The sequence below is a fragment of the Tenrec ecaudatus genome, chromosome 4 (genome assembly GCF_050624435.1).
Source record: "Tenrec ecaudatus isolate mTenEca1 chromosome 4, mTenEca1.hap1, whole genome shotgun sequence".
Lineage (NCBI taxonomy): Eukaryota > Metazoa > Chordata > Mammalia > Afrosoricida > Tenrecidae > Tenrec > Tenrec ecaudatus.
The window spans coordinates 156,775,030-156,795,957 of record NC_134533.1 but is presented as its reverse complement, the minus strand read 5'-3'; the positions used below and the strand labels follow the sequence as shown (position 1 = coordinate 156,795,957).

General features: G+C 44.8%; 1 protein-coding gene across 1 annotated transcript in view; it reads right to left on the bottom strand.

Moving 5' to 3' along the window:
* Positions 1-553: 553 nt before the first annotated feature.
* RSRC1 (arginine and serine rich coiled-coil 1) overlaps positions 554-20,928 on the bottom strand; it is a 463,476-nt gene continuing 443,101 nt past the window's right edge. Inside the window, exons 9-10 of the mRNA XM_075547871.1 lie at positions 6,237-6,389; positions 554-5,174 (exon numbers count right to left, since the gene is read on the bottom strand). Of these exons, the coding sequence (XP_075403986.1) occupies positions 5,082-5,174; positions 6,237-6,389 (246 nt within the window). The 3' untranslated portion in view covers positions 554-5,081. The remainder of the gene's footprint in view (positions 5,175-6,236; positions 6,390-20,928) is intronic.

Genomic DNA, 20,928 nt, shown 5'->3' with positions numbered 1-20,928 from the left:
CAGTTCTGTATTATATTCAAATGGTAACCATGTCAACATGTACATGGACATTATAACCTCACCACCAACAAACAACCCCATAGCTTTTCTTTTTAACAATTTATTAGGGGCTCATACAATTCTTATCACAGTTCATACATATACATACATCAGTTGTATAAAGCACATCTGTACAGTCTTTGCCCTAATCATTTTTTCTCCTCTTTTCTTTTTTTACATTTTATTAGGGACTCATACAACTATTATCACCATCCATACATATACATACATCAATTGTATAAAGCACATCCATACATTCCCTGCCCCAATCATTCTCAAGGCATTTGCTCTCCACTTAAGCCCCTCAGGTCCTCTTTTTTTTTCCCCACCCTCCCCTTTCCCCCCTCCCTCATGTGCCCTTGGTAATTTATACCTCGTTATTTTGTCATATCTTGCCCTATCCGGAGTCTCCCTTCCCCCCTTCTCTGCTGTCCCTCTCCCAGGGAAGAGGTCACATGTGGATCCTTGTAATCAGTTCCCCCTTTCCAACCCACCCACCCTCCACTCTCCCAGCATCACCCCTCACACCCTTGGTCCTGAAGGTATCATCCACCCTGGATTCCCTGTACCTCCAGCTCTCATATGTACCAGTGTACAGCCTCTGTCCTATCCAGGCCTGCAAGGTAGAATTCGGATCATGGTAGTTGGGGGGAGGAAGCATCCAGGATCTGGGGGAAAGCTGTGTTCTTCATCGGTACTACCTCGCACCCTAATTAACCCATCTCCTCTCCTAAACGCCTCTATGAGGGGATCTCCATTGGCCGACACTTGGGCCTTGGGTCTCCACTCTGCACTTCCCCCTTCATTTAATATGGTATATATATATACATATACACATATATACATATACATACACACACTTATATCGTTGTTTGTTTTTTTTTTTGCATGATGCCTTATACCTGGTCCCTTGGCACCTCGTGATCGCACTGGCCGGTGTGCTTCTTCCATGTGGGCTTTTTTGCTTCTGAGCTAGATGGCCGCTTGTTCACCTTCAAGCCTTTAAGACCCCAGACACTATCTCTTTTGATAGCCGGGCACCATCAGCTTTCTTCACCACATTTGCTTATGCACCCATTTGTCTTCAGCGATCCTATCATGGAGGTGTGCAGTCAATAATATGACTTTTTGTTCTTTGATGCCTGGTAACTGATCCCTTTGGGACCAATCGATCACACAGGCTGGTGTGTTCTTCCATGTGGACTTTGTTGCTTCTGAGCTAGATGGCCGCTTGTTTATCTTCAAGCCTTTAAGACCCCAGTCACTATCTCTTTTGATAGCCGGGCACCATCAGCTTTCTTCACCACATTTACTTGTTCACCCACTTTGGCTTCAGCAGTTGTGTCGGGAGAGTGAGCATCATAGAGTTCCAATTTAATAAAAGAATTTAAAAGTTTTTTTTAAAAAAGCAAAAGTGGCATAGGGAAAAAAGCTACTGTATACAAACATTTTAGGGGTGAAGACGGTGTAGTATGGAAGAGACCAGACCAAAACCAGGGATGTATATGGTAGACAATGGTGGAGGAGGTAGGGAAAGGAAAACAAAAGGATGAATACAAGGAAGAAAAGGGTAGTGGGCATTAATCCACCCAAGGGGAGGGTATTGTTTATATCTCCACAGGGAAAGTGGGACCAGACTTCAACCCAGTGTTGCAAGGTGTGAATGCAATATCCCGGCGTGGAGGAGGGAACCGGTGGAGAGGTCTGGGAGGCGGGCCCCAGCACCATAAATTAAGTGGATTCCTGCCCCTCCCCCGAAAAGAATTTGTTCCAAAGGACGACACTGACTCTGCAGCTCCGGGAGATGGACATATCTGATCAGAGCACACGGGAGCAGATGAAGGGGCAGGAGGAGAGAGTGGAGCACAGCCTGGCCCACCAGGCCGTGATGATGATGTTCCTGAGTAGAGCAGCCAGTCCACAGAGAGAACAACATGGCTGGCCCCACTATGAGACATGATGCCCCTCAGTGACTAAGGGCGATACAGGGGACAGCACCGGAGACACAGTGTGGGAATTGCACCTGACCTGATCCCACCACGCCGAGGCAAATCACTGGGGGAGTGCAGCGGAACAGCAAGGGAATGGAGTGGCAAGGTCCCCAGGGAATGCTGAAAGTGGACTTTGGGGCCAGGGCGTGGTGCCCCAACAGACTGGACTGGAAAACGCTCCTAAGGGCCAGCAAACGATCCCTGAACTAACTACAAGCTTTTCTCTTGTGAACTGTTTTGTTCTGTTCTTTGTCAGTGGTTTGTTTTTGTTGTTTTGTTGTCTGGTTGTATACTGTTGCTTTGTTTTCCTCTGTCTAGTTTTCGTGCATGTTAGTGACTCCACAGGTCTGTCTGAATAGGACAGGCTGGATGAACTATCTGGAGGAAAAACAACGGGACCCACAGTTCCGGGGGGACTTGGGGTGGGGGGGTAGGGGGGGTAAGGAAGTGGTGTTAACAAACCTAGGGACAAGGGAAAAACATGGGACCCCAAATGGTAGAGAAGGGGGAGTGGCAGGCCTGGTGGGAAATGATCAAGGGTAAGGTTGCTTAGAGAAGAGGTATACTCTAGCCCAGGTGGCGATGAAGCATGGTAGTAGGGCAGGAGGAAAGTCAAGGGAGATGGAGGAAAGAGCTAGGAGTCAAAGGGCATTCATGGAGGTCTAGACAAAGACATGTACATGCAAATATATATAGGAGGATGGGGAAGTAGATCTATGTGTCTATATTTATAAGTCAAGTATTAAGGTGGCAGAAGGACCTTGGGCCTCTACTCAAACACTCCCTCAATGCATGAATACCTTCTTTTATTAAATTGGAACCCCATAGCTTTTCTATGAAGATGCTTCCTTTGGTGTCATTTTACTGGGAAATCAAAGTAGGTGGGGCTTCTATTAGTAAGCTCATCTCACACCGAGGATCCCGAAGCAAAGGACCATTAAGGACGCTGTGCGCGTAGCCTCTGTAGGGAGCACCACAAACAGTGCTCCTCTTTCATTTTCTCTGAGAATGTACCTAGGGATCAGAAATGGAAATCCAACCTGTATTATTAGTACCCGTCATTCTCTAAGAAATTGATGCTCCAAAAAACCCTTTGAGGGCTCATGTGTGCAAAAGGCTATCATTAGTCAAGTGACATGACAGGGATCGCTGTGTTTTATGGACTCATCATACGAGAACATAAACACAGCCAGAGTGCATCACTGAGTTTGAATGGAGGAGCTGGTTGACAGTGTTCTATGAAGTCTCCCTTATTAAGTTGGACGCGGCTTGTGTAGTACTGTTGGGGCCTTCAAGGTGGGCAAGTGAAGTTACTAGTAGAACCAGATGAATCATAGTAGAATCCAGGAAGGACAGAGGTAGTCACTGACTGAAGTTTGGTTCAGCCAAAAGAAAATTAAACAAAATTAACTTGGTTCTTTCTACCTTCCATGAAAAAAGTAGCTTTAAAATGCCAATCTCTGACAGGTCTAACTTCTGTATGTGGGATACTTACCAGAGAGAAACGCAGTGGTACGCAGAATGAAGGGGGATGCTGACACTGTCACTTTCTTACAGATGAGGAGTATCAGGGGTACTGAGACACCAGCCCAAAGCAGGCTGTCTGGGTCCACGTGAAAACCTGTCTTCTTCCCTAGCGCACTACAATGTAATTTTTAAACGAGAGATCATGCTTTCACAATTCATAAGTTATGCAGAGAATGAAACACGAAATATTTTAGAAACTGACATCTTTTAAGCTATTCAGACTGTCGATGTCTGTATTGGAGAGCCTGGCAAACTTGAGTTCATCTTGGGTACTGTTGTTCCCAAGTAAGACAACACTAGTGTCTGTTGGAGAATCCCTGGTGGCGCAGGGGGTAAGGTGCTGCTATGAGTCAGGATCAAGTCGATGGCAAGTCAAGTGAGTTTTTGCATCGATTTCGAATGGGAAAATAAGTGTATGAAACAGTGTTTCATTTGTCTATTTTCCATATCCTCTGTTTGCACGAGGGTAAACTATATTTGTCATTTTAAACAGATATGGGACTTCAGTAGTTTTGGAGATGTAGGCAATCCTACCCTAAGAGACTCAGCTGGCTCCTCTTCAGGGAAGAGCAGTAAGTTAAGTAGGATTGCAGTAAGAGTTATTAGCGGTTTTTCCAAAAATGATTTGTCCCATCTTGTGTACTTGACCAGCTGATTGAACCAAGTCCACTGCATGTGAAGTGAATTTCAAGGTTGTAGGTTGTAGGGCGGAGTGGAACTTCCCCATCCGGCCCCCGGGCTGCCCATCGTCACGGCAGCTGACCACCTCATCTTTCTCCCGCAGGACCACCAGGGCTGGGCCGGTGGGGCGTCTCTCATCATGTTAGTTCGGATGAGCAGTCCAACACTTCAACCACTGTGCCACCAGTGGTCCTGGGCCCTGTGGCTAGATGTAGCAAAACATGCGAGTTCTAAAAGGACAAACCAAGATCTCTAACATGTTTCAAAGAAGCGCACAAGGAGATGCGGATCTGTAAGCAAACCACCAATTTACTTAATTTGGGGGAAGATTTAAAATAAGTGTTATTATCATTTTAAGATTTAACATGCTCATTGTTTGAATGTCTAGTTTATTACTGTACCTAAACATGTTTAAAAGGGTGAACAAAGATTTTAAAAATGATTTTAATACAAGGTCAATGGCATCTCATCTTTATAGGCTGTTGTTTGGTTCTTATATGTACATTAACTAAAACTTTATAAAAATGAACATTTGATATTTTTCAAGTTTTACTCAGAAACACTACTGTGCATTATTTCTATCAATATCCTTATTTTGTGATTAGCGTTATTATGAGCATAATACTTTCATTCAGTCTTAAATTTCATACTAGCTTTAATATCCACAGGGTTTTCCTGAGTTCAAAGCAACACATATTCAAGCCTGCCTAAATGGGAAAAGAATTAAATGTGATTGAGCTTTTATACAATTAGCTAAATTATTTTAAGAGCAAAAAGTTAATGTTGGGGATTTAAAAACCTAGACTTTTAATGTTACTATCGATTCCAACATAAGCATGTTCCTTAGGCGACAGGACTGCCCATTAGCCTTTCTTGTCGGAGAGCGATTAATCTCTTGAACCATTTCTCCTCAGCTTCTGCTTTCTCAATAAATAACTGAAATCAGAAAAAGAAAAAGGAAAATAAAGTTGTTACCTTCACATAATTTAGATTAGACCTCATACAATACAAATAATCTTTACGGAATACATGTTTCAGGACAAAGTTTGGACACGAGTTGACTCTTGGTTATGTCGAAGTCCATCTACTTAGAATGACTCATGTTCAGCTGCCTTGGGGGCAAAAGGCCTAGTCTGCACGTTAGCTGTGGAGGTCACCGCCTTCCACTAGTCCGTGAGACACAGGTGAATCACACCACTCTCAGCTGACGGCGCAAACTCAGGGCTAGTGACTCGCTCACTGTGACTGAGCAATGAGCACAGCGGAACAGACAGGATTCGATTGTTTAGAGCAGGGGTCCTCACACTTATTAAACAGGGGCCAGTTCACTGTTTCTCAGACCCGTTGGAGGGCCAGACTATAGTTTAAAAAGAAAAACTATGAGCAAATTCCTATGCACACTGCACATATCTTATTTTGAAGTAAAAAAAAATGGGGCAAAAACACCGAGCGGGCCAGGATAAATGTCCTCGGTGGGCCACATGTGGCCTGTGCACTGCAGTTTGAGGATGCCTGGTTTAGAGTATTTAAAACAAACAAACAAACCCCCCCAAAACCTCTTTTCTTTGCCTAGTATTAATTTTTTTACACCATAAAAAGGATACTTCTAGAACAGCGGTTCTGAACCTGTGGGTCACGACCCCTTTGGGGGTTGAATGACCTTTCACAGAGGTCACCTGAATCCTAACAGTAGCAAAATTAGGGTTATGAGGTAGTAACGAAAATAATGTTACGGTTGGGGGTCGCTACCACGTGAGGAACTGTATGAAAGGGTCGAGGCATGAGGAAGGTTGAGAGCCACTGCTCCAGAAGAAAGGCCCACTGTGGGGGCAGAGAAAATTCTAATACACGTGCTCACTCCATGGACTGGGGTCAGCTCTCTAATTTCAGTAAATCAAACATAGGAGTCGACGTCCTCTAGTGCTCCAAAGGACAGCAGGTCAAAATACTGTCCTTCAGTCAGGTTTCTAGGGACACGCAGCAGGTTTAAGAGCTCACATTCGGATGGGCAAGAGAGTTGTCGTCTTGGTACTTGATGGCGGTCGGGATGTTGCTAGGGTCTATGTCCTTCTCGGCACTGGGCGGGTCCGCCACCGCGGAAGCTGCTCCGGATGCTGCCGCTGGAGGCTTCACGTGACTTGGTTCCACTGACTGAAAGACAAACACAGAGTCTGCCATTTGAACTGCACGTTGTACAAGTCCCGATTTTGAATAACAGTTGCTCATGGCCTGGGTTTCTGAATGAGAAACAGTTATGCCTAAAGCAGTGGTTCTCCACCTTCCCAATGCTGCGACCCTTCCATACAGTTCCTCATGTGTGGTGACCCCCCCAACCATACCATTATTTTTGTTGCTATGTCCTAACTGTAATTTTGCTACTGTTGTGAATCGGGCGATCCCTGTGAAAGGGTCATTCAACTCCCAAAGGGGTCATGACCCACAGGTTGAGAACTGCTGGCCTAAAGAAACAACAGGTATCGACATTCTATTTCTCAGGGGAAATCATGTAACAAATCACCAGTATTTAGTTTCCCATGTTAGCTATAAAAAACAAACCCAAAGGTTATTCTTTTTGTTAATCGTTTTATTAGGAGCTCGTACAACTGTTATCACAATCCATACATACATCAATCGTGTAAAGCACATCTGCACATTCACTGCCCTCATCATTCTCAAAACATTTGCTCTCCACCTAAGCCCTTGGCATTAGCTCCTCATTTTTCCCCCTCCCTCCCCGCTCCCCCCTCCCTCATGAGCCCTTGATAATTTATAAATGATTATTTTGTCATATCTTGCCCCGTCCGACGTCTCCCTTCACCCACTGGTTTATCTTCTTTGCAATTAATCCATTCAAAGCTATAATTGAGTGGTTTTCAGTATATTCAGCACTGTGCAACCAACCACTACAGTCAATCTTAGGACATGTTCCCCTCCCTTCAAAAAAAGCTCACACCCAACTCTACATTCACTGCCACTGAGTTGATTCCAACTCAAAGCAACCCTACATCCAGTTGAGGCTCTAAATCTTCAAGAGAGCAGTCTCATCTTTCTCCTAAATAACTGGTTAACTGGGCTGGAACCTCTGACCTTGCCCTCAGGAGACAGACCGCTAATCCCCAGCAATCCCAGGTCTCCTTGTAAGCATTAGCTGTCATTCTCACTTTCCCTGAGCCCTCCCACTCACTCTTCTAGCTCCTATCACTGTGAAATGTGCCGCGTCTAGATATAGTCATCAAATGGTGGAATCATTAAAGAATATTGTGTAGTTGAAAAAATGTCGATCTTTGGCAAAAAATAAAAGTAGGATTTCTCTGCCATCTTGGGAAGTTCAGACACTCAATTTTGCCACATTCACTGAGTTTTCACCATATGCCTGGCACGATTCCTGTCTCGAAGGAGCCAGCTGTGTAGCGCTCATGCACTCTCCTGCCATGAGAAAGGATAAGCCCAAAGACTATTAGGTTAGAGGGCAGTAGACAATGGATGAACAGGTTCAGCAGAGCCTCCAGATTAAGAACAGACCTGGAAGAGGTAATTGGCGGTTCACTTTTGAGAGGTCAGCTCTTGAAAACCGCAGGAATAGCAGTGGAATCCTGGCTGCCAAAGTGTCAGAAAGTAAGTTTCTTGGTTGGAAGGCACCCACAGACAACCTTAGAGTTGACTTAATGGACTTAAAAAAACGGGGCCACCCTGTGGATAGCAGAGGAACATGGTCAGATCCTGAACATCTCACGCCGAGCAGTGGAACACTGTCAGATACAGGGCCACGAGACTGTGTTGTGTGAAGGATAACGGAGCAGGCCATCAGTCTTACATCCAACAATTCATAGATGGCTGGAGGGTGGGGTGTGGCGGCGGCTAAAAACCACCACCACCACCAACCAATTTTTTTTTCAAAGCTATGTATTTAATTTTTTTTAACAAAACAACCGTATCATCTTCAAAGTCCTCTCCGTTACACTTAATACATTTGTCAAATCTACATTTTCAAACTCATCTGTTTGGATGGTTGACAGCACCTCCTCCCTCTTTTTTCCCTTCATCTTTTCTACGTAGTCAAATCACAGTCCTTTCATGTCCCTCTTCATTTGCAGAAACAAAAATAAGTCACATGGAGAGAGGTCAGGTGAGTGAGATGTGTGGAGCAAGAGAGCCATGCTGTGTTTTGCCAAAACTGGCCCAGTGAGATGACTGTGTGAACAGGTGCACTGTCGTGGTGGAAAAACCAGTCCCCCATCTGCCACAAATTAGGCCTTTTTTGTCACACACAGTTACACAAGCTTTCCAGAACTTCTAAATAGAAAGCTTGATTAACAGTCTGACCTGGTGGAATGAACTCCAAATGCACCAGGAGTCGACATTTTCGACCATTTGGGAAGTTGGTGGATGAAATGTACACTTGAGTTTCTCCCATAGCGCTGTCCTAAGCTGTGTTCAACATCACAACAGTTTCTGTGGCATTTTTCACAGCTGCAGCTGTTCAATTAAATCAGCCATCACAAAAATCAAGGATTGAGCAAAACTGCTTTTAGGAAAAAATTCTCGGTAACCACAGAGTGCATTCCCAGGCGACACCAGTGGGTGCACTAACTCATAGTAAGTTGCTCGATGCTCACCTAGTGGGGAAAAAAATGCATACTATGAAATCTGCTCATTCTTTTTTGGTGGGGGGTACCCCTGTGCGTGCATGCGCCGTGGCTCACATGTATCAGGATGTGTAGCAAGCAGAGGATTGTTGGGTAACACAGCGGTTCTAGTCGCAGTGTTCTGAGGGAGTGCCAGAGCGTGCTCCAACCTTTGCAGCGCCACCAGTTCTGTCAGGGCTCCGGTCTCTCCCCGCCCTCGTCAGTCTTTGTTGTTTTCTGTGTTTGCTTTCTTGTTCCCTGAACTTTACTATTAATGTGGGAGTGAGATAATCATCTCAATGCTGGCTTGATTTGCATATTCCTCATGGTTCTGTGTCAACTTGCTTGGACCAGGACTCTCAGGAGTTTGGCAGCTGGTGCCCCTCCCATGTGTCATCTAATGCACTGTGCTCAGCTCCGGGTCGGGAGCCCCTGCGAGCACCCGCGTAGTTGTGGAGGATTGGGTTAGAGTGGCACCCCTTCCTCAGGCTTCAGGGCACAGTACGAATGCAATTGAAAAGAAGCTGCATCAGGAAGGAGGCTTAAAAAAAAGAAAAAAGGATGAGGTTTATTTCTAATTAAGGAGTCACAGTTGGAAGAGTTCTTTCTTTTTGCTGGCCTGGGTCCTACATGCATCTCACTGACCTACCCTGCCCAAACCAGTCCACGCATGTGATAGAATACAGTCCCGGAACTTAAGCCCGTGGCCCTCCATAGTGCCTGCCAACCCTGGGAGCTATCAGACAACCCTGTGGCCTGCTGACTCATCCAGCACTGCTTCCACTGGCCTGTGGCCTTTCTGTTTCCGGTTTGTCTTCCTGCATCTAGGTCTATCAGCTCCAGCCGCTACCCGAGTCAAGAAGGGCCTTCAGCTCAACAGTTAACCCGTGGACATTTACCAGTGGTCTTACTCACACTTCCAAAACTATGTGAGCCACTTTCTTCGGGTAATTTTTTCTTTATATACACTCAAGCACACAAGTCTCACCGGCTTTGCTCTCTAGGGAATGAAGCCCAACAGGCGACTGAACGGCTTCCCTTGTGAAGTGGCAGCTCATGTCCCGTACCCATTGAAAAACCGGACCATTTGGCTTTTTCCCTTTGAGGTATTGAACTCTTTGATAAATTTTAGAGACTATTCTTTGTTTGTTCACTCTTTTGATGAAATGTTTTGATGGATATAAGTATTTTTTAGGACATTCCAGTCAGCTAGTATGTATTCTGATGTCTTCAGTTTATTTGATAGTATACTTATGTCATGTATTACAGACTCTGAGTTTGTCTGTTTTTTTTTCATTGATTTTTATAGTTCTAGGATTTATATTTCAGTCTCAGATCCAGCTTAAGTCCATTTTTTTTGCATATGGTGTGAGATATAGCTCCCTTTTCATTATTCGGCCAGTGATAGCCAGTTTTGAGATACCATCTGTTAAAGAGACTCTCTTCCCAATTTAATGTGCTCTGGCTCTCTGTCAAAGGTCAAGTGGATGGATTTACTTCTGCTTCTCAGTTGCATCGGTCATTGTACCAGGGCCAGGAGGTTTTGACTACTGTGGCTGAGTAGCAGGTTTGATATCTGGATGTGAGAGGCCACCTACTTTGTTCATCTTTAGTAGTGCTTTGCTTTTCCTGTGTCTCTTTGATTTCCACATAAAGTGGACTAATTTGTCCATTTTCTTAAAGAATGGTGTTGAAATGTGGATTGGGATAGCACTGTGTCTGCAGAATGCTGCGGGTAGTACTGACATTGACACTTCGTCTTGAATGAAGAGGAGTAGCTAAAGTACATGGAAGAAATAATGACGTAAAATAGCAGCGCAGAAGATTTCAAAAGGCAGCCCCCAAAGACAAAATATAAAGCAGTATAATGAAAGATGTAAAGATGTTGAGTTAGAAAACCGAGAGGGTAAACACACCCAACATATCTCAAGCTGAAAGAACCAAAGGCAAAAATTCAGGCCTTGAATTGAAATAGTATAGGATCCTAGGGGCTAGATGTGCAACGATGCAGGAAGTGTTAAAAGAAAACCAGAGGAATACACAGGATACTATTCTAAAAAGAACTGAGCAACACGGATCTAATTCAAAAGGTAGCATATGATCAAGAATTAATGATACAGAAGGAAAAAGACCAAGCTGGTACTAGTGAAAAATGAAGCTCTAAGAATGGATGGAACACCAAGTGAACTGCTTAAAAAAACACACAGAAACAGAACCCTGATGCAGTGCTGGAAGCACTCACTTGTCGATGCCAACAAATTTGGAAGACAGTACCTGGCCAATAAACAGAGAGATCCACATTCTTGCCCAGTTCAAAGAAAGGGGACCCAAGTGCACGCTCAAATTATTGAACAATATCGTTGATACAACATACAAGGAAAACGTTGCTGGAGATAAATTAAAAATGGTTGCTGTCATACAGACAGGGAGTTGCCAGAAATTAAAGATGGATTCAGAAGGGATGTGGAATGAGGGGCCATCATAGTTGATGTCAGATCATGGGTGAAGCAAAGAAAACCAGAAAGATGTGCTTATTTCATTGATTATGCAATGGATTTAACAAGGTAGGTCACAACGAACCGTGGATAACATTGCAAAGAATCATGCAGAACCTGAACATCGAGGCAGCTGTTCAAACAGAACAAGGGGGAGCTGCATGGCATAAAATTAGGGAAGGTATGCGTTAGAGTTGAACCTTTTCACCATATTTGCTCAAGGATTACAGTCTTCAGTATGGATTATAACTTGATGTAAAGAAAACAAAACTGTTCAAAACTGCATAGATAACATCATGATAAATGGAGAGAAAATTCAGGTTGTCAAAAATTTCACTTTACTTGGATCCTTAATCAGTGTTTATGGCAAGAGCAGTCAGAAGTCAAATGATGTCCTGCATTGGGCCGCTCTGTTGCACACGGGCTGGAGCTGACTCCACATCATCGAACTGCAACGATCCTAATTGCCAAGCACGAACTCTTCGGGAGAGCAAAGCACTGGGCCAGTCTGCTTCCTGTCCCATGAGAGATGGCAAGTTGCTCATGGGGACTGCAGATATGCAACCAATAAATACCAAAATGCATAATCACAAATTGTAGTAGTGCCGCCTAAGGAAATAAACATGATGTTGATACAGAGATGAGAGTTGGGGAGGGGAAAGAAAGCACCTGCTTCATATTAAGTGGCCAGGAATATTGTCTTTGGTGATCAAATTAAGGCCTGAAGCAAAGAGGAGCCAAGCATGTAAAGAGAAAGGATATTCTGGGGAAGGACACAGGGAGGGTTCGGGTCCTGACAAGAGAAGACCTGGGTGTGTTTGAAGAACAGAGAGGGCAGAGTGCAGGCATACAGTGAGAAAAAGGGAGAGTTGGGCATCAGCTGCCCAGAACTGGGGACTTGGCTTCCATAGCTGGGCCACATCACCACTCTTTGGGAATTGCTTTTCAACACAGCAGGAAAGTATCCCAAGGCAGAAAGCCCACCTTTATTGTTTCCTCTCTTAGGATCACCAGTCCTGCCCTGCCTTTTATTTGATGCCTAAAAAGAGTGTCTCACTCACATTATGTAAAATGTTATACAACTGGATGTGGTGTGGTGGCTGGCTCGGTAATGATCACACTGTGTTGGTGAGTAGTGGAGCAGAATTGAGCGTTCAACCCTAGACAGTGCTAAACAAGATGGTCTGAGTTGCTGGGTGGGGCCTGGCAAGAGGAAGGAAAGGGGACTGCAAGACCAGGCGGGGGCCCTTAGAATAGGCCCGCTGAGATGATGTGACTGGGTGAGCCTGGTGGCTGCGGCGAGAGGGGGAAGCAGAGTCTGAGTTACTTTGGAGATGATGTCATGATCCACTCTTTGTTTTGGCTTGACAGATATTTTACTCAAGTAACATACTCTGTAATGTATTTACTGTTAGGCTAATGGAAGCTGGTCGGCAGCTATAGGAGAGATTTGTGCTCATGAGGGTTCTCAAATTCTCTATTTGGCCAGTCATCATGCATGTTTAATAAGAGAAATCTATTTTACAAATCGTTTTTACATGTAGAGATTTGCATATATATTTCACGTATTGAAGAGGTTTATATTTAGCATTAGCCAGCTGGGGTCACTTTAGATGATTCCGATTTTTTGGCAACATCGAAAGCATCATAGTTAGGAGCCATTCGAACATAAGCCTTCTTCTCACTGTCAGGCCTGATCAAGGTGTTGACCTTGGCTCGGTCAAGGTCATAGACAAGAGCTTCTTCATAGCCTTTTGATCTGGTGCTTGTTGGCTTTGACATCCTCAATGAATGCAAGTGTGTTCTTATCTTCGATCTTCTTCACGGCAGACTGTGTGGTCAAGGAGAACTTGATGATGGCATAATGGTCCAGCTTATTTCTCCTGGGGGCACTCGTCCCAAGGTAACGGGCTGCTTTCTTAGTCTCAGGGTCTTGGGCCGCTGGAAGGTGGTGGGTGATGTGTGGATCTTCTTTTTTTTGTGGCTTGGCTGCCTTTCAGCATGGCCTTCTTGGCTTTTCAAGCCTTTGCTTTGGCTTCCGTTTTGGGAGGGCAGGAGCTTCCTTCTTTGCCTTCGGTGCCATCTTCGTACAAAGGCTACATGTAGAGATATTTATGAAAACTAAACCAAACCAGAATGATGTTAAAGCCAACCAAAGCACTAACTTTCATAGCCACTTGAGGACATACTGCTACATTTGATTCAGCAGTTTTCTTCTTAAATGTTGACGTCTGGAACTCCTCTCCCATACCCTCCTGCCGTTTCTCAAGTCTCAAACATCTCTGCCACATGGGGCCTAGATGCTCATGGTGCGAAGTGATTTTTGATAAAACTGAGCATATACAGATGAAAACCCAGCATTCCGTACGGGGAGTTTAAGGAGCCTGGTAATCTGATGGAGCACAAGATGCTGTTTTTTCAGTAATCTATGCTGATGTGCAGAGAATGAACAAGCATGTCATTCTGCATATTCCAGCAGGCACTCACAGGGCTTTGCTAGGGGACTGCTTGTCCATGTTGAACTGCCATGAAGGCTACGAAGCGTTGCTGGTTCAGGCTGTGAAAGAGATTTGGCTCCTTCATATTCCAGGGACGGAAATACAATCCAATCATTAAAACCTATGAATCTTACTGTTCTTATCTACTCAGCATTAAGTTACCACGTACTGAGCTGTTCTTGTTGCTGATAGGCATGGTGGAGATTCGCAGCCGCCGTATGCACAAATGGAGTAAGCACTGCTGGCCCTCTGCCACCCTCCCAGGCTCTGTTGGAGCCCATTCTTGCAGCCACTGTGCCCATCCATCTTGTGGAGTGTCGCTTTCTTCTTGGCCACCCTCTACTTTCCCAAGCCGATGTCCTTCTCCAGGGACCGGTTCCTCTGGCAACACATCCGAAGAATGGAATATCCCAGGAGAGGTCCCTGGAGAGTTCCGAAAGTTTGCGTTTGACCATGAAGTGGAACAGGGGAACTATTGTTTGTGTCTCCTCAGGGAAAGAGGGACCAGATATAAAGCCAGTGCCAGAGGACTGCAACTGGAGGCACTGCCGTGTTCCGTGTGGAGCTGCTGACCTCCAGGTGGTGGTAGAAACCTGTCCGTCATTCCGCGGGGGGAAGATGCGGCTGTCTGCGCCCATCAAGGTTTATTTACAGTAGCAGAAACCCTTGCAGGGTTGCTAGAAGCCTGGAATCGATTCATGGCAGTGGGTTTCTTCGTTTTTTCATTCGGTCACCTCTAGGCCGGCAGGCAGGACCCACCCCGAGCCTCGGTGGAATAAAGGCTTGGCTATCTGCTTCTATAAAAACTACAACCACACCAGCAACCTGGAGCGGAGCTACTGTGTACTACATGCCATGTCTTTATGTCACTCTCAACATGAGGACAACAGGTTGGCTTGGCTCTGGGGAGCCAAACAGCAGAAGGACCTCTTAGAAGTCAGCATCTCTGAGCGTGGGAGCGATTTACCTAGGTCATTAAACACGCAGTGTGTGTGGTTGTCAAGTGGTTTCTATCGAAGCCAGGAGAACAGAAGTTTTACCGAGGATATAAAACAGGAACGCTGGTGGCACAGTGGGTCCACGGCTGGCTGGTCCGATGCCGGCAGCTGCTCCGTGGGAGAAGACATCTGCTTCCACAACGATCCAGGCTTTGCACCTGGCAGGGCAGTCTACGCTGTGCGCCAGGGCAGCCAGGAGTCAGGGCTGACATGATGGCAGTGGGCTTGGTTTGGTTTTCAGTATAAACGAAACCTCACCAAGGACACTGCCACACAGCTGGCTCTTAGTAGCACTGCCCTCTGGCATTTCAGCCTAGAAAGTTACTTTTCAGTGTACATAAGTAAAGAGCAAACGAGGGCTTGCTTCGCAGGGCTAGCAGCGCTCTGTGTGAACATCGACACGGTAATTCTAGGGTTCACGAACAGATACTACGCTGATTTGGGGCCACAGTTTGCAAAGAAGCTGCACTTGGTTCCTGAGGTTGATGCTCTAGCAGGAGCTCTCAGATCCTCTCTTTACTCAGAGGGAGAAATACGATTATAGCAAGTAAAACTAGTTTAATCAATATGTATTGCAGGAGACACAATGTCTAGGATGTCATTGGTAATAGCCACTTGGCTGGTAATGGCTCCTTAGCTTAATGCGTGGAATTACAGCTAAAGATACACTCCACGAGCGAGCACACAATTCTTTCTCTGTGGTACACCATTTTATGCCAGAATGTGTCACTGCGGTCCAGGAGAGGAAGATGTCCACACTGGGGTCCTGGGATACTGAGTCTCAAGGAGAGTGAATCTCTGTTAAGGGTCAGGGATCAACCCCCAGATCTCCCCATGATTTTGATGAAATGTCCTCAAACCTCAAGATAATTTACCTCCCTTGTCTAAGGCATCTCTTACTAATTTAGTTGACTGGACATTGAGTCTCTATGCTATAGTGCAGACTTAGACATCTAGAAACTGGAAGGGGATCACCATTTTCTACAGGGATCCGGTCCCTTTGTTTTCTGTTACAGTGAGGTTGAGACTCACACACCATCTTCTGAGGCCTTTTGGCAGGGTCCCTGGCTGCTGCCTTCTCCCCTCCTTTTTTTAAATGATAATAATGATAACTTTTAATTATAAGAGAAATTATCATTATAAAATTACATCCAAATTTGTATTACTTAATAATTTTTTTTCAGAATGACAATGTTGATATCATATATAAAAAAGAGAACAGAAAGGTAAGTGCAAACGGGGCACAGGGAAAAAGCTACTGTATACAAATACTCCAGGGGTGAGGTCCAGGTAGCATGGCAGGGGCCACACCAAATCTAGGGGTACATATTGTAGCCAACTAAAAAGGGGGTGGAGGGAGGAAAGGGGAAAGAAAAAAATGTGATGGGGGAATAGGGCACTGACTCACCCAAGGGGAGGGTACTGTTTGTGTCTCCTCAGGGAAAGAGGGAGCAGATATAAAGCCAGTGCCAGATGAATGCCGCCGTGTGGAGGCAAGGAATAGGGAGCCAGTGGAGGGGCCTGAGGGCTCAGCCCCCATACCAGCTACGTGGACAACTGCCCCTCACCCCAGAAAAATTTACCTGAGAGGATGGCACTGAAGCTGCAGCTAAGGGAGAGGGGCATGTCTGATCAGAGCAAATGGGAGCAAATGAAGGGAGAGGATGACAGAGTGGAGCACATCCTGGCCCACCAGGCCTGGAGGACGATATCCCCACTCTGAACAGCCAATGGACAGAGTGGACAATATGGCTGATCCCACTATGAGACATGCCATTCCTTGATGGCCCAGGGCCCTAAGGAGGACAACACTGGAGACTCAGTGTCGGGACTGGCCCAGACTGACTCTGTGACACCGAGGCAAACCACAAAAAGCGTGCGGTACAGCAACCATGGGAGCAGAGCAGGGAGCCCCTGAGGGAGTACAAAGAACAGACTCTGGGGCCAAAGCATGGTACCCCATTGGACCTGACTGAAGGACACGACTAGAGGTCAAAAATCCGACCTTGACCTATTAACAAGTGTTTCTTTTTTAAATTAAAAAAATTAATTTATTCTTCTATAGGTAACTGGTTTTCTTTTTTGTTGGCATAGCTGTGTTCTCACCCATCATCTACCTTGCTATGGCTTGATTTTTGGTAAATATTATTATCTCTACAGATCTATCTAGATAAGATGGACTGGATGAATAGTCTGGAGGAGAAAACAACGGGACCAATGGTTCCGGGGGGACAGGGGAGAGGGGGATGAGGGGGAAAGGAGGTGGTGCTGAGCAACCAAGAGACAGGGGAGCAACAAGTGATCCAAAATCAGTGGCAAGGAGGGTGTGAGAGGCCTGGTAGGGATTCAGCAAAGGCAATGTAACCGAGAGAAATTACTGAAACCCAAATGAAGGCTGAGCATGATAGTGGGACAAGAGGAAGGTAAAAGGAAATAGAGGAAAGAACTAGGTGACACAGGGTATTTACAGAGGACTAAAGATTGGAAGGTACACCTGTAAATATATTTATATAAGAGTGTGGGGAAACAGATCTATGTGCATATATTTATAGGTTTGGTATTAAGGTAGTAGATGGACATTGAGCTCCCACTCAAGCATTTACTCAATGCAAGAACACTTTGTTCTATTAAATTGGCATTCCATGATGCACACATTCCCGACACAACTGCTAAAGAAAAATGTGTGCATAAGCAAATGTGGTGAAGAAAGCTGATGGTGCCCGGCTATCAAAAGATATAGCATCTGGGGTCTTGGAGCCTTGAAGATAAACAGGTGGCCATCTAGTTCTGAAGCAACAAAGTCCACATGGAAGAAACACACCAGCCTGTGTGACCACGAGCTGTTGAAGGGAACAGGTAGCAAGCATCAAGGAACTAAAAAACCATGTAATTGTAAAGGTGGATGAGTACAGAGTGTATCATCAAAGTCCATCAGTAGCCAACCGGACACCCCCTTACTGAAGGGTTGTGGGGAGGAGATGAGCCAGTCAGGGTGCAGGGTAGCAATGAAGAAAAATATAACTTTCCTCTACTTCTTAAATGCTTCCTCCCCTCCAACTATCATGATCCCAATTCTACCTTACAAATCTGGTTGGACCAGAGGATGTACATTGGTACAGATAGCAACTGGAAACACAGGGAATCCAGGACAGATGACTCCTCCAGAACCAGTGATCAGAGTGGCGATGCCTGGAGGGTGGAGAGAATGTGGCGTAGAAAGGGGGAACTGATTACAGGAATCTAATAACCTCCTCCCTGAGGGAGGGACAGCAGAAAAGAGGGCAGGGGGAGACGTCAGACATTGTAACACATGACAAAATAATAATAATTTATGATTGATGACGGGTTCATGAGGTATGGGGGAGTGGGGAGGGAGGGGGAAAATGAGCAGCCGATATTAAGGGCTCAAGTAGGAGGCAAATGTTTTGAGAACGATGATGGCAACAAATGTACATATGTGCTTGACACGATTTATGTATAGATTGTGATAAGAATTGTACGAGCCCCCAAAAAAATGATTTAAAGAAAAAAGATAAAGTTGATATCTTGTGAAAAAAAATGTCACCAATATCACTGGACAACACGTACGTTGTTATCGCTGTGGTTGTCAGGTGGCGCCAAGTCACTTCAGGCTCATAGTGACCGCCCCCATCAGCATCAAAATGAAACAGTGCCCTGTCTTCATCGTCCTCACCATCAGCTCTCTGTACACCACAGCAGGCCTGCGCACCCAGCTTAGGACTGTTGGAGCCATCAGTGGGAGAGGCCCTGCGCCTTGGATGTGGCCATTGTTACTATTAACCGTTTGGCCCCAGGCTGTAACATTTGCTGAGTTTCCATTTTGGTTTCTTTATCTATAAATAATGGTTACGAGAATAATTATAATGTAAGAAATTAAGTGTGTTAAATGCCTGGTATTAATGCCTCCCCACCCGCCCCCCCCCCAAAAAAAAAACAAAGACCCACCACCAAACTGACTGCTATGGAGTTGATGTTGATTCAGAGTGGCCCTTTCAGGCAGAGCAGAACTGTCCCTATACAGTTACGAGACTGCGGCTTTGTATGGGAGTAGAAAGCCCCATCTTTCTCCCATGGAGCGGCTGGTGGTTTCAAACTGCTGACCTTACAATGAGCAGCCCAACAAGTAACCACTATGCTACCAGGGCGTCTTGGCATTAATGGTAGTCAGTATTCATTTAGTCACTTCCAGTTGTTTTTTTGCAGTGCAGGAGTAAGATACAACCTTGTTTGACACCATTTACTCAGTGCGCTAGTGTTCCCAACGGGCCACATCAACAAAGTGGGCCAAAGCGTGAAACCACCAAGAGGCTGTGGAAAGCTTGTGATTTTTAAACTATTTTTTCAGTAATAAATAGGCGGTACAAAAGTATGTAAAACAATCTCTGACCCAACCATAAGGAGAATCCTTGCATCCACAATCATTCCTAACCAGACACAGATAAATCTGGCACATATTATTCAATAAAAGGGGAAAGACTCACAGGAGTGGTAGTGACAGCCTTTATTTCTTAGTACTTAATACACACAGCAGGTACTTTGCAAACTATTTTGTGTAAAGTATTTTGGCAGTCCTTGGAAAAACTTCTGTCACGGGTAGTTCCCTCATTGTAAGATAAGAGAGCATATGTTTAATAAGGCTATAAAGAATAAGGAAATATAGCCAGTCAAAGGCAGAATTAGAATTTGATTCCCAAGCCAACTTGACATCTCATGTTTCTGACCTCTGTGTCCCAATGACTAAATATAAGGTTTATTATAAGTTGGCACTGATTTAGCACCAAGAAATAGAGATGCTTGTAAACTATTTCAACTAAATATATTTCTAAGTAGCTTCAATGAACAGTGCTAGATACCAATCTGGGTTTTCCAGAATTAGATTTATTCTTTCTTTGAAATGTCCTTTAAGGACCTTTGTGCAAGATGTTTTTCACCATCATCAGAAAGGCTGTCCTTCTAAAAGAGAGTTGGATAAAAGATGAATTTTCTCTCACATGAATTTGTGACAGGTGCTTACAGAAGTGAGCACTTCATCTTAGTCCCCTCAACCCTTAACGGTGACATATGCACTAGAACGAAACCTACATGGAAAGTGAGAGCAGATGCCGACACGGCAGTTACAAAGCTAGCAAGGTATCAGAGAATGCAAACAAAGTCATTATTGAAATGTATAATGGGATCTCTCTGAGCAGGGGTCTATGACCCTATGGTTTTGTTATAAATTTCACAAGGACATCTTCCCCCAGTTGCATGCAGTTGATTATCTTTGAAGACTTTCCTACAGGATAGGGCAGGAAAAACTGTCCCACTACTGAAATTCAACTACACAAATATTAGTGCGCTAATGCATTTCAAGACTTTTGTGGTGAAACCAGCTATACACAAGTTCAGTGCTTCTCAATAAGGTCTTTCTGGTGAGCGAGGAGTTAGGACAAGCAGGCCAACATTGGGGAAATATAAATGGGTAAGATGTTTATATGTCAGACAAGCTGAATATACAGAGTAACCAAAGTTTTAAGAACTATGCTTAATTTACAGAATTATCTCAGAGATGTGCAATAAGTTAGAGGCTTTGTGCTGGTTTTTGTGTTGTTGTGCGTAGGGTAGAACTGATAGTCCCACGGGGCTGTCATCAAGGCTGGGATCTTTGGGAAGCAGATGAGCAGGTCTTTCTTTCTTGGTACTTCAGGGCGGGGCTGAACCCTCTGACTAGCAGTTAACACATTTCAACACCCTGGGACTCTGATTTAGATGCTAGAGTCCTTCCCCAGGGACTGGTCTCTTCTGACAATATGTTCAAAGTACTTGAGATGCAGTCTCACCAGCCTTGCCTCTAAGGAACATTCAATATTCTCGGCCAGAGCCATAAATGAAATGCATTAATTCCTTGGTCTTCCTTATTCAATATCCAGTTTTCACATGTGTATGAGGTGACCTAAAAGATCATGGCTTAGCTAGATGCACCTTAGCCCTCAAAGTAACATCCTTGCTTTTCAACACTTTAAAGAGGGTCTTGTGCAAAAGATTTACCCAATGCGAGTCCGTTGATCTCTCAA